Source organism: Pristis pectinata, chromosome 29, assembly GCF_009764475.1.
Source record: "Pristis pectinata isolate sPriPec2 chromosome 29, sPriPec2.1.pri, whole genome shotgun sequence".
Classification (NCBI taxonomy): Eukaryota; Metazoa; Chordata; class Chondrichthyes; order Rhinopristiformes; family Pristidae; genus Pristis; species Pristis pectinata.
Genome location: NC_067433.1, coordinates 3,159,301 through 3,172,803, shown reverse-complemented (window position 1 = coordinate 3,172,803; position 13,503 = coordinate 3,159,301). Strand labels below are relative to the sequence as shown.

General features: G+C 45.8%; 1 protein-coding gene across 3 annotated transcripts in view; it reads left to right on the top strand.

Moving 5' to 3' along the window:
* Nucleotides 1-13,503, top strand: part of LOC127584355 (cGMP-dependent protein kinase 1-like) — a 100,033-nt gene that overhangs the window by 9,636 nt on the left and 76,894 nt on the right. The window contains exon 1 of one of the 3 annotated variants that reach the window (XM_052041074.1): nucleotides 11,504-11,893. The exons of the other annotated variants lie outside the window; for them this stretch is intronic. Within the exon in view, the coding sequence (XP_051897034.1) occupies nucleotides 11,586-11,893 (308 nt within the window). The 5' untranslated portion in view covers nucleotides 11,504-11,585. Of the gene's footprint in view, nucleotides 1-11,503; nucleotides 11,894-13,503 lie in introns of those variants that run through there. 3 annotated transcript variants of the gene reach the window in all.

Sequence of the window (13,503 nt, the reverse complement as noted above, 5' to 3'; positions counted from 1 at the left end):
ATAACTCCCTGGTTTGTCCCTATTGCCCTTCTTAAAGAAAGAAACAACATTGGCTATCCTCCAGTGTTCTGGGACCTCGTCCAAAGGATACTTTTTTGGCCAAGATGTTTAAGGTGATTAAAGAATATTTTTTTAATCAATATAATAGAGCTAGGGCATTCAGGATGATGTCAGGAAGCACTTCTTCATACAAAAGCTGGTAGAAATCTGGGACACCCCCTCCATAAACGCTGTTAAGATTGGGTGAGGGACAATTGAACATGATGGAACATATTCTTGAGCTTTTGTTGAACGTGGTTATTAAATTAAGGAGGTGGCTAAATGGAGTTAAGCTGCAGAGAAGCCACGATGTGACTGACTGGCAGAAGAGGTTTGAGGTCCTCTTCTTGTGGCTGAATTCATGGACTGCAAAAGAGAGTTGGCAACTTTTCAATTAATGTGGAGCTTCAGGGCTCCATGTAACCATGCTGAGAGCATCAGCACTGCATCTTCACTGCAATAATTCATGGAGTGTGGAGAGACATTTCTTTCAAGACGTTATAACACATAACCTTCATTACTATTTCTTTACCCTCTGTTTTCCACTTATTTTAACCATATCCCTTACTGTTGCCTAGGGAGTCTCCATGCACCATGTCTTATTTTCAGGGCTATCTGTTTATCTTAAATACACTATTAGTCATTGTATACATCCCCACCACAACAGCCTACCTCACACACCATTCTATTGAAAATTTATCAACCAGTCCAGATGAAGGGTCTTAACCTGAAACGTCGCCTGTCCATTTCCCTCCACAGACGCTGCCCGAACTGCTGATTTCCTCCAGCAGTTTGTTTTTTTTTGCTCCAGGTTTAAATTCAGCATCTGCAGTCTCTTGTGTCTCCGTCAGCCCGATGCATTTATGGATTCTGTCTGACCTACCGAGATTTTCCAGCATCACTGTTTTTATTCACCTGGCATCCCTGTCCCTGCTCATGTGCACTGCCATCAGTCACCGGTCTGGTTTCTTCAGTGAATTGCTCCATTCTCTACCTGTTTAGTGGAAAGACAGGCAGTATGATGACGCAGCAGTTAGAATAGTCACAATTTGATAGTGACCTTGGGTGCTGTCTATGTAGAGTTTGTGTGTTCTCTCCGTGACTGTATGTGTTTCCTCCAGGTGCTTGGTTTCCTAAAGTCTCAGTGACTCTCTGGCATGCCGATTGGTGACTTTAAATTACCCTGAGTGTAGGTTAATGGTAAAGAGCACTTAAGGGAGTTAATGTATGTGTGTGAGAGTGAATGTGCAGGATGCAGGGAGGGAAGGAAACAATATTTATATTCTATAGAAACTTCCTATTCTAGGCACGATAGTGTAGCGGATAGCGTAACGCTATTACAGCACCAGCGACCCGGGTTCAATTCCGGCTGCTGTCTGTAAGGAGTTTGTATGTTCTCCCCATGTCTGCGTGGGTTTCCTCCGGGTGCTCCGGTTTCCTCCCACATTCCAAAGACGTACGGGTTAGGAAGTCGTGGGCATGCTGTGTTGGCGCCGGAAGCGTGGCGACATTCATAAGGTAGGACATCTTTATTAGTCACATGTACATCGAACACACACAGTGAAATACATCTTTTTGTGTAGTGTTCTGGGGGCAGCCTGCAAGCATCGCCACGCTTCCACCCTGAGAAAAAGATTCTGACTGTCTACCCTATCTGTGCCGCTCATAATTTTGTATATTTCTACCAGGTCTCCCCTCAGCCTCCGACGCTCCAGAGAAAACAACCCAAGTTTGTCCAACCTCTCCTTGTAGCTAATACTCTCTAATCCAGGCAGCATCCTGGTGAACCTCTTCTGCACCTTCTCCAAAGCCTCCACACCCTTCCTGTAATGGGGAGACCAGAACTGCACACAATACTCCATTGAGATCTAACCAAAGTTTTATACAGCTGTAACATGACTTCCCGACTTTTATACTCAATGTCCCCATCTTTCTTTCCACCTTTTCCAGTGTCTAGCTATTCCGTTTAAGACTGCCTCTACGTCACCCTCAAAGATGCTGCAAAACCCACCTTTCTGACTAAGCTTTCAATCACCTCCCCTAATCCTGTCTTTGCTAGTTTGGTGTCTTGATGTGAAGCACCATCTTTTGCTTCTTTTATGATCAAAGCTCAACGTAAATGCTTATTGCTGTCTCTGTTGGGTTGTGGCTGAGAACTGTTTGTCCAGGCACAAGACATCAAGGGAGGCTGACCCTGCCCACACCAGAAAAGTTCCAGCACTCAGAACTGTGACTGTTTCTCTGTTCATTTCCCTCCATAGATGCTGTCTGACCCACTGAGTTCCTTCAGCTTTTTGTGTGTGTTGCTCCAGATTTCCAGCATCTGTAGTCTCTCTTGCGTCTCTGTGACTGTTCCTCTCTTCCTTTTCCCTTGCTTAGGGTTCACGTGGTTGACTACAGCTCCCAACACTGCCTCGACCAAGATCAACCTTCTGGACACAGAGCCAGGTTTCGTCTAGGTTTGTTTAGAAGCAGTGCTTCCCACTACCATACTTGCTGATGTGCATAGGAACAGACAAACATAAATTGGGAGCAGGAGGGCCACTCAGCCCATCGAGCCTGCTTGCCATTTAATAAGGTCATTGCTGATTGCATCCTAACCTCTGCAATCCCATTTACCTATGGTAAACTTTCACCCGTTGTTTGTCGAGAACTTGTCTCCCTCTGCCTTAAAAATTTCCAAAGATTGCTTCCACCTTTGAGGAAAAGAGTTCCAAAGACTTATGACCCTCTGAGAGAAAAGACTAAGGAAACGACCTCTTATTTTTAAAAGGTGAACCCTTGTTCCAGATTATCCTACAAGAGGAAACAATTCCTCTACATTCACCCTGTTAAGACCTCTCAGGATTTTATATGTTTTAATTAAGTCCCTTCTCACTCTTCTGAGCTCCAGCAGATACAAGTCTGGCCTATCCAACCTTTCCTCACATTACCATGCACCCAGTCCAGGTATTGGTCTAGTGAACCTTCTGTGAACTGCTTGCTGTGCATTTACACCCTTCCGTAAGTAAGGCGGCCAACACTGTACATGGTGTTGCAGGTGTGGTCTCAGTACTGCCTTCTATAACTGAAGCAGAACCTCCCTTCTTTTGTATTCAGTTCCCTCGGCAATATTCTGTTAGGTCAAAGTCACAGTCGAGTTTATTGTCACATGCACAAGTCCACGTGTGCACAGGTGCAATGAAACACTTACTTGCAGCAGCATCACAGGCACAGAGCATCAGATACACAACATTCACAGTTTCCTAACTACTTGATGAACCTGCACACTAACCTTTTGTGCGTCATGCACTGAGGAACCCAGATCCATCTGCAATCTCTCACCATTTAGATAAAGTGCTACTTTTTTATTTTTCCTGCTGAATTTTCACACATTGCCAGATCTCTGCCCATTATCCATGTCCAGCCTCATGTCCCTTTCATAGCTTACTCTCCCACTGTCTTTGTGTCATTGGTAAGTTTGGCAACCACACCTCTGGTGCCTTTATCCAAGTTCCTTATATAAACTGTCACAGTTGAGGCCCCAACACTGATCCACATAACACACCACTCGTTACATCCTGCCAACCAAAGACCCATTTATGCTCCACCCTGTTTCCTGCTGGTCAGCCAATCATCTATCCAATATGTTACCTCCTGTGCCATGAGCTTCTACTTTCCACAATGCCCTTTGATGCTACACCTTATCGAATGCTCCCTGAGCCAGAAGAGGATTGGCAATGATATTTGCATTCACTGAGGTTTGACTGTGTTACAGGTCTGGCATTCAGAGTGAAATATGGGGTGTGTCAGCCTTCTCTGCAGCAGTGGAGTGGTACATTAAGAGGCAGTAACAGGCTGATGCACTGTTAGGGGGCATTAGTGAGCTGATGCATTATGAGGGAGTGGGTAGCAGGCAGTGATGAGTGAGCATGTGCAATGTGTCTGGATGTTATATTCAACAAAGCAGGGTACTGGCCTTGACAGCCTGTCAATTGGAAGAATGAATATCATTCCCCAACTGATTAGTAGGCAAGTCAGTACCTTGTGAATTCTCCAAGTTGGCAGAGGAGAAGAGCACTGCTGATGAAAATATTGATGATTTCTTCAAAACTGACGATGAGCTGATAAAATAATGACGGTCTGTCTCAAACTGTTTAACTATTCCTGCTGAAAACTCAGTGTGATCTGACAGACCAAAGGATGCAGATCTGTTTATTGACCAGCATCACAATATGTCTGCTGAGCTACTGACAACCAGCGATGAATACTGAGGTGTAGAGCAGGTCTATGGAGAAGGATCGACTTTATATTTCACCAGAACTTTTTGCACCATATATCAGCGAGGTGGCTGAGCATAAAATGTTTGCAATATTGCATGCAAAGGTCAGGGTGCACAGACCAGGGTTCCTGGTATCGTGTATTATACAGTGCACAAAATTGTTAATTTACTTCTAATTCCTTTACGGGCCACAGGCATTGTCAGGAAGGCCAGCATATATTGTGCATATATATCTTTCCCCTCCTTCACCCACTCCAACTACCCATTGCCCACACACTCCTCCCTCTGGGTCCCCTCCCCCTACTGTTCCCACTTACCCACCCACCTCCCTTTGTTTGGTTCCAATGCTTCACCTTCCTTTACTATCAGACTCCATCATCTGCGGCCCTCCGTCACCTCCACCTCTCACCTCCCAGCCTCTGTCACTACTTCCACCCTCCCCCCCTCCATCTGCCCGTCACCCCTCCTCACCTGGATCCACCTACCACTTGCCAACTCTTGCTCCACCCCTTCCCCTCACCTCTTTGTACTGACTATCTCTCCTCTATCCAAGGATCTCGGCCCGAGACGTCGACTGTCCGTTTCCCTCCACAGATGCTGCCCGAACCGCTGAGTTCCTCCAGCTTGTTTGTTGCTCCAGATTCGAGCACCTGAAGTCTCTTCTGTCTCTATATTGTGCATCTCTGATTACTTTTGAATCGAGAGGACAGTTGAGAGGAAACCACACTGGTGGGGTTGGTGTATCAAAGTTTGGACCAAAGAAAGATGGCAAACCTTCCTTTCTTGATGACTGTGTGTGAATTCTAGTCAGATTTTGCAACAGTTTGGTAGTTTCATTGTTACCTTTACTGATAACAGCTTTCATATATATGTGTGTGTATGTATGTATACTGGACATGTGTATATATGTGTGTATATGGATATATAACGTGTATATATAAACGCTCCGGGTTTACTTAATTATTTAATTAGGGCATAGATAGGGTGAATGCACACCGTCTTTTTCCCAAGGTTGGGGAATCAAGAACTAGAGGACATAGGTTTAAGGTTAGAGGGGAGAGATTTTACAGGAGCCCGAGGGACAACTTTTCACCCAGAGGGTGGTCCGTATGTGGAAGGAGCTGCCAGAGGAAGTGGTTGAGGCAGGTACATTAACAACATCTAAAAGACGCTTGGACAGGTACATGGTTCGCAAAGGTTTAGAAGGATATGGGCCAAATGCGGGCAAATGGGACTAGCCTGGATGGGAATCTTGGTCAGTGTGGACGAGTTGGGCTGAAGGGCCTATTTCTGTGCTTTATGACTCTATGACTTGAATTTAAATTTGCCTCGGTGGGATTCAAGCTTCTCTCTGGATTAATATTGCAAGCCTCTGGATTCTAGTCCAGTGACTTGACCACTAACCTACTGTACCCCTTTATACTCTAGATGCTCAGTGAATGGTATAATACGGAATAGTATGCATGTAAATAACATAGTATTAATGTTTTATAAAACACAGTGTTATTGGTCATGTCCCCATTTAGAAGAGTAAAGATGAACTTCTGCGATTACATCGGGCTCTGGTGAGGTTGCGCCTGGAATGTTGGTGTGGGTCTGCTCTCCCTGCCTAAGGAAGGATATCCATGAGGCAAAGGGTCACTAGATTGATTCCTGGGATTAGAGGGTTGGAGGTGTGGAGGAGACAGGGAGATCGGACAAACTAAGACTGTTGTCTCTCCAGTTTCGAGCAATGAGAGATGATTTCATCGGAACATACAGTATTCTGACAGAGCTTGACAAGGATGGGTGCAGAGCTGATGTTCTCCTGGATGGGGTGTCTAGAGGCAGAGTTGACAGTCTCACGGTATGAGGTTGGCCACTCACAACTGAAATGTCAAGAAGTTTCTGCTTAAAGAGGGTGGTGAATTTTTGGAATTCTGGACAAGAGAACTGCAGAAGCTCAGTCACGGAACATAGAACAGTACAGCACAGGAACAGGCCCTTCGGCCCACCATGTTGTGCCGAACTAAGTAAGCTAATGATGCCCAATGTCACTAGTCCCTTCCGCCTGCACCTGGTCCACATCTCTCCATTCTCTGCACATCCAGGTGCTGGCCTAAAAGCTTCTTAGACGTCTCCATCGTATCTGCCTTCACCACCACCCCTGGCAGTTATTAACTATAATCAAGACAAAGGCCAAGAGATTTTTAGATATTAAGGGAATCAAGCAATATAAGGTTAGTGCAGGAAAGTGGTTTGAGGTAAAAGGTCAGCCATGATCTTATTGAATGATAGTACACATACAAAGGGGCTGAATGGCCTCTGTTCTTTTTTCCTCCTGATGATATTGCACGGCTGCTGTAGTCCTGCTCCAAAGTAACAGATTCTTATTTTCCATCTTTGAACGTCACTGAACATCAACAGACTGTAAAACAAAACAACACAGGGTGCCATAACCAAGCATAACCTTTGAATCACAGGATAGCATTCTAGGCTAATTTAAGTCCCTCTAATCAAGGATTACCTACTACATTCAATTCATAGTGACATTCTCCTTTACTAACTGAGCTCCTTTAAGGACATTACTGCAAGAGATTGCGACCCAGATGCAGATCACAGAATTGTCTCGGTTGGTTTTGCAAACAGCTGCACAACAGCTTGTATTCAGTAACAGCGTATCTCTGGAACTGCTTGATTAGACACTGTCTGTCTTATTCTATCCATAGCATGGTCATATGTGAATGTCAGGCTGTGGTACCAAGGGAATGAATGCATAATGTAATTCTCTATTTTTCCAACTGATTTGTTAAAACCAAGACTCGTTCTTCCACTGTTATTGGTGGACCTCGACGTGATGTGATGAAGAGTTGGGTGTTCTTTCAGTCAACGGTCAATTCAGACACTTCAACTAAAGCAGTTTGATTGCTTGTTCATCTCATTGCTGTGTGTAGGCTCCTGCTGTGTGCATAATGGCTCTTGTTTGTGTAGGTAACATATATGTTTTGGAAGGAATATGTTGTACAGGAAGCCTTTTAACACATTTTCTGAATGGTGATTATAGAGAAATTAATATGCATTACATAACACGATGCAGAACGGGTCAGCTTACATTGTGGAGAATTGCTTGTATGTTCATCAGTGCCCTCCATGGGGAATCACGAACACAGAGTCAGACCATGTAACTGCATGTTTCTTTTTCTATTTTCACCTTCCCCCGTATGATATAGTGGATGGGTTTTTCTGTTAATTATGTGGTGTGTGTCAATGCATGTGTGTCTCCAGTTAGCTGACTTGTTCGTTTGCGGTTTGGTTCATGAATATACCTGGAAGGGGAGAAGCACTTGTTTTATGTTTTGCTCTGATTGCATCAGCCAAATGTAAATTTACTCACTCCATGCTCCCTATGACGACCATGCTGGGAGAGGGATTTGGCACAGGGTTGTAGCTGTGTATGATCTGCATTCAGTGTGCATAATTCACTGCTGATCAACGTTGGTGAATGTACAGACAAGTCTCCACAACGTAGAGCAAGTTGGCCTGCATTGTATTGGTATTGGTATTGGTTTATTATTGTCACTTGTACCGAGGTACAGTGAAAAACTTGTCTTGCAAACTGATTGTACAGGTCAATTCATTACACAGTACAGTTACATTGAGTTAGTACAGAGTGCATTGATGTAGTACAGGTAAACACAATAACAGTACAGAGTAAAGTGTCACAGCTACAGAGAAAGTGCAGTGCAATAAGGTGCAAGGTCACAACAAGGTAGATCGTGAGGTCAGAGTCCAATCTCATTGTATAAGGGAACTGTTCAATAGTCTTATCTCAGTGGGGTAGAAGCTGTCCTTAAGCCTGGTGGTACATGCCCTCAGACTCCTACTGGATGGAAGAGGAGAGAAGAGAGAATGTCCCGGGTAGGTGGGGTCTTTGATTATGCTGGCTGCTACACCAAGACAGCGAGAGGTAAAGACAGAGTCCAAAGAGGGGAGGCTGGTGTCCGTGATGCGCTGGGCTGTGTCCACAACTCTCTGCAGTTTCTTGCGGTCCTGGGCAGAGCAGTTGCCGTACCAAGCCGTGGTACATCCAGATAGGATGCTTTCTATTGTTAATGTCTCCATGCTGTCAGCTGGAAAAGAAAACAATAATTGTAGTTTGAATGAGAAAAGCTGAACAATGTGAACCACATTACCTCTGAGATTCTGGTTCACACAACAGTATAAAGATGGTGTTGCCATGACATGAGGGACTGAGTTATAGGGAAAGGATTTTTTTTCTTGAGCGTGGGTGCCTGAGGAGTGACCTTATAGAAGTGTTTAAAATCATAAGGGGCATACACAGGGTGAATGCTCTCAGTTTTTTTCCCAGGGTTTGAGAAATCAAGGACCATAAGGCATAGGTTTAAGGTGAGAGGGGAAAGGTTTAATAGGAACTTAAAGGGCAACTTTTTTACACAGAGGGATATGGAACGATATCAGTATATGGAACAAGCTGCCAGAGGAAGTGATTGAGGCAGGTTCATGGGCAGGAAAGATTTAGAAGAATATGGGGCAAGCACAGGCCAATGGGACTATCTTGGACAGCATGGATCGGTTCAGAATCAGAATCATTACTATTGTCACTGACTTAGATGACGTGAAATTTGTTGTTTGGTGGCAGCAGTGAGGTCGAAGGGCCTGTTTCCGTGCTGTATGACTCTATGATTCTAAGCATCACAATTGGATGAGACTCCATAAAAGACCATGTTGATAAAGCAATGAATACAATAATTGGGCCATAACAGTTAATCTATATAAAATCTTCCTAAAATAATGTGCAGGATTGTGTAGAACTTTGGGGATTATACTGTAGAAAAGATAATGTGAAAGAGTAAGTGTAAAGTTACCAAGGTGTTGTCTAGTTGAGGGAATCTCAAATATGGAAAATTGATGTTGTTTTTGCTGGAAGGGTGGGGACTGAATGGTGCTATGGTTCTATGTTACAACTGCATTTGATTTGGGAAGGAGCACAGTTCCTCAGGTTCTATGTGCCTGTTGTTCTTGTCTTCAAGGTCCTAGAGTTTGTAGATTTCACAGGTGACCTTGAAGAAGATTTGGCAAAGTGCATCTTGCACATGGTACATACTGTACAAGGACTAAAATTTTAAGTGGACGACTCGATGCCAAATAAATGAGTGCTTGGTCCAGGATCATAAAATTGGCCACTTGATTACTTGGTTTTTATTTGAGTTGTATTCTCCCATGCAAGTGAGTATCCATCACTTTTGTCAATGAGTTATTTGCCATTCTCTTTAAGCCACAGGTCCAATAAAGTTTCTGGTCAATGGTGATCCCCAAGTGAAAGATTTGGCAATAGTAATGCCATTCAGTCCCAAAGGAACGTGGTTAGACTCTTTTATTAGGAATGGTCATTACTTGTCAGTTGTCTGGCATGAGTTTTATTTATCAATGTTGCCCAGGTCTTGCACTTGGACACAACTGTTTCACAACAGAAGGAGCTGGACTGTGCATCCTAATCCTACAATGGAGCAAAGGTCACTCATGAAGCAGCTGAGGTGGTTGGACCTCAGACATATCTTGAAGAACTACTACTACTGAGGTGCTTGACCTCCAACGACCATGTCCATCTTCCTCTGTGTAAGATATGACTCCAACAAGTGGAGAGTTTTCCCCTCACTTCTCATTGACCTCAGATTTCCTTGTGCCCCTGATCCCACACTTAGCTAAACGCTGCCTTGACAATATCCAGTGAGTGTAACTTCAAGGAGTGCTGGGCCTAATAAGATCCTGCTCTCTCAATGAACAACATGCTATATTAGGAAGGTAATTGATTGGTGCGATGTCAGGTGTCTGAGAGTTGGCGTAAACCCTGGGTGCAAAATGAGTGACTTTGAACTGAAGCCACATTTATTATGTTGCCAATTAATTTGCTGTATAACGCGGTCGCAGATGCTGTCTGGAGGATATTCACCCATACTTTGGCAGTTTACAGAGATCAGATGGTATGGTTGCCATGGTTTAAGGAGCGAAGGTTCTACTTAAAACGGTTCTGTCAGAATGTAATAGCCCCTCTCAAAATACATTTCTCAGTCAAAACCATGGTGAATTCTGACTGCCTTGTGCATTAACATTGTGTTGGCGGGTGTCAATGGGATCTGAAACTGAACCCATTCTAATTAAGGTCTCCAAATTTCAATTTTGATTTTAAACATCTTCACCTCTAACCCCATATACATATATCTGTAAGAGATACCACACACACCACTGCACAACACACACACGCACCACTGCACAACACACACAACCACACAACACACACTACCATCACCACCATAGAACACACACAGACACAACCACTCAACACGCACACATACTACTACACAATACACACATATCAACACACACACACACACACATACCACCATCACCACACACAATACTGTACACCATACCAAACGCAATCACACAGGACACAAAACCTGCTCTAACACACACAACACATTAACATACACACGCACACACAGAACTAACGCATCCACTCACACACACTGACACCAAATGATTTGACCTCTGTCAGCGGGGCTGTGGGAGTGGACCTTGGTTGGGCGCTGTCCCCGGAGCTGTGGTGCTGAATTGGGACCGGCCGCCTGTTTTCAGTGAGCTGCAGCAACACACTTTCGGCAGCAGCGGCGACACTCCGACCGTCGGATCTGATCAGTCACGATCCAGTTCCGTTGAATGTGAAAATACCATCGTGATCCGGGACGTTAACCGGTTCTGTACTGTTGCAGTGGGAGACCTCTCCATCCCCGCTCTTGTTTTGTCTGCCCGGTGTCACTGAGGACCTGCACAGTGGGTTTTGGGGAGGAGGAGACCGGGAGTGGCTTGAAGTGCGGCACCTCCCGATTCCTGGCTTCAGCGAAGTTTGCAGCTCCCCAGGGGTCAGTCCGCACAGCTCGCTGTCTCGGTGTGTTTCAGCCCCAGCGTTGCGATCGCTTCTCATCTTCAGAGAATTCCTCCTGAAGTTTTTCTCCGTCATTCCGGAAGGACTAACTGCGTGTGTTTGGAGAGGTTCTGGGCGACACTGTCTTGCACCTTCCAGATCAAAAATAGAATGGATTGCAGTATTAAAATACTTGGTTGATTCACAGGGAGACGGCAGTGGGACGCGCGGAGGGGATGGGGAGTATTGCTCGGTGATTCGGATGCAGAGCTGGCCGCTTCTGGGCGCGTCGGCGGCGGGAGCTAGGGAGAGGCTGCGGCTCGTTGGTTTGGAGTTTGGTGTGCGCCGGTCTCCGGGGGAGAGATGGGGACCCTGCGCGACTTGCAGTACGCGCTACAGGAGAAGATCGAGGAACTGAGGCAGAGGGACGCGCTCATCGACGAACTGGAGCTGGAACTTGACCAGAAGGACGAACTGATCCAGAAACTGCAGACCGAGCTTGATAAATACCGCTCGGTGCTGCGGCCGGCCGCTCAGCCGGCGGAACAGAGCGAGCCCAGCGCCCAGGAGCAGCAACGGACCAAGAGGCAAGCCATATCGGCGGAGCCCACTGCTATCGACATCCAGGATATCAGCCACGTCACCCTGTCCAGCTACTCCAAGAGTTCCCAGTAAGTCAACCACTCCTTAAACCAGGCAGAAGTCTACGAGTTCTAACCAAGAATTCCAGACCTCAAACCTGAACTCTTTCTCTCTCTATAAGAGGGGTGATCTTATAGAGGTGTGTAGAATCATGAGGGGCATAGATATGCCCACAGGGTTGGGGAATCAAGAACTAGAGGGCACAGGTTTAAGGTGAGAGGGGAGAGATTTAATAGGAACTTGAGGGGCAACTTTTTCCACCCAGAGGGTGACCAGTATATGAAAGTGGGTGTGGCAGGCGCATTAACAACATTTAAAGGGCACATGGACAGGTACATGGATAGGAAATGTTTAGTGGGATATGGGCGAAGTACGGGCAAATGGGACTAGCTTAGATGGGAATCTTGCCCGGCGTGGACCAGTTGGGCCGAAGGGACTGTTTCTGGGATGTATGACGCCATGACTGTGCAGGATATCAGCCATGTCACCCTACTCTAAGAGTTCCCAGTAAGTCAACCCCACCTGATTAAACCAGGCAGAAGTCTACAAGTTCTAACCAAGGGTTCTGGACCTTAAAACCTGAACCCTTTCTCTCTCTCTGACTTGCTGAGAGTTACCAGCACCTTCTGTTTTATTTCAAGGGTCTACCTGAAGTGAGTTTTGTTGCTCCCTTGCTGAAGGGACCAGGTGCAGATGATACCTGGAGGGTGGGGCTGCATGCAAGGGGTTACTGTCACCCTTGGAGGGGATGTAGGAATGATCCCAGACAGTAGTTGCTGCAGCCATGTGGATATCCTGGAGAAGTTCGACCTTCTCCCTGGGACACAGGAGGTTGTAAAGGGATCTGGTGGTGCCATTTGAAATCACGGAGGGGATATGCAAAGTGGAAGGAGGGAAAGTGTTCCCATTGGCGGAAGATTCAACAGCCAGGAGACTTGATTGAAGGTGATCGGTGGAAGAGCCAGAAGTGATCAAAGGAAAAACAATTTTTTGCTGGGGCAGATCAACCATGATCATATCAAATGGCAGGACAGGCTTGAGGGGCCAAGTGGTCTACGCCAGCTCCTATTTCCCCGTGTGTGTTCTTGTGCGGGAGTGGAGACACAAGAGACTGCAGGTGCTGGAATCCAGAGGAACACACGGAAAGCTGGAGGAGCTCACCTGCTGACTCCCTCCAGCTTTCTGTGTGTTGCTTGTGTGCAGGTGGTTGGGGTCTGGGATGCAGGGTCAGGGTGGGGCAACAAGGCGGGTTCAGTTGTGGTGCTCAAAGGGAACTATACAAGTTGGGGAGAGGGCAAGGGAGTGGCGTGAGCTGGATGCTTTTGCATTGAGTTAGCATTGACCCGATGGGGTGAATGGTCTTTTTTGTAATTGTTGTGTACCTGGGGCTGCTGATGGGCTAGAATGTGACACTGCCCAGCTGAGCTGAACCCCTGCTGACAAAACACAAGTGCTCCAGGACAGGTAGCTGTGAAGTCATGCAGCAGATTCACTGCTTAAGTGAAAGCATGTACAGGCATTGGAAGAAATAAAGAGGGAAAGACTTCCTATGTTCATTTCTAGAAGATCATCCTCCAAAGGGATTCTGTGTTAAGAACATGGGGCCATAAACCTGGGGGAAGTGCTTGTTCCATGTCAG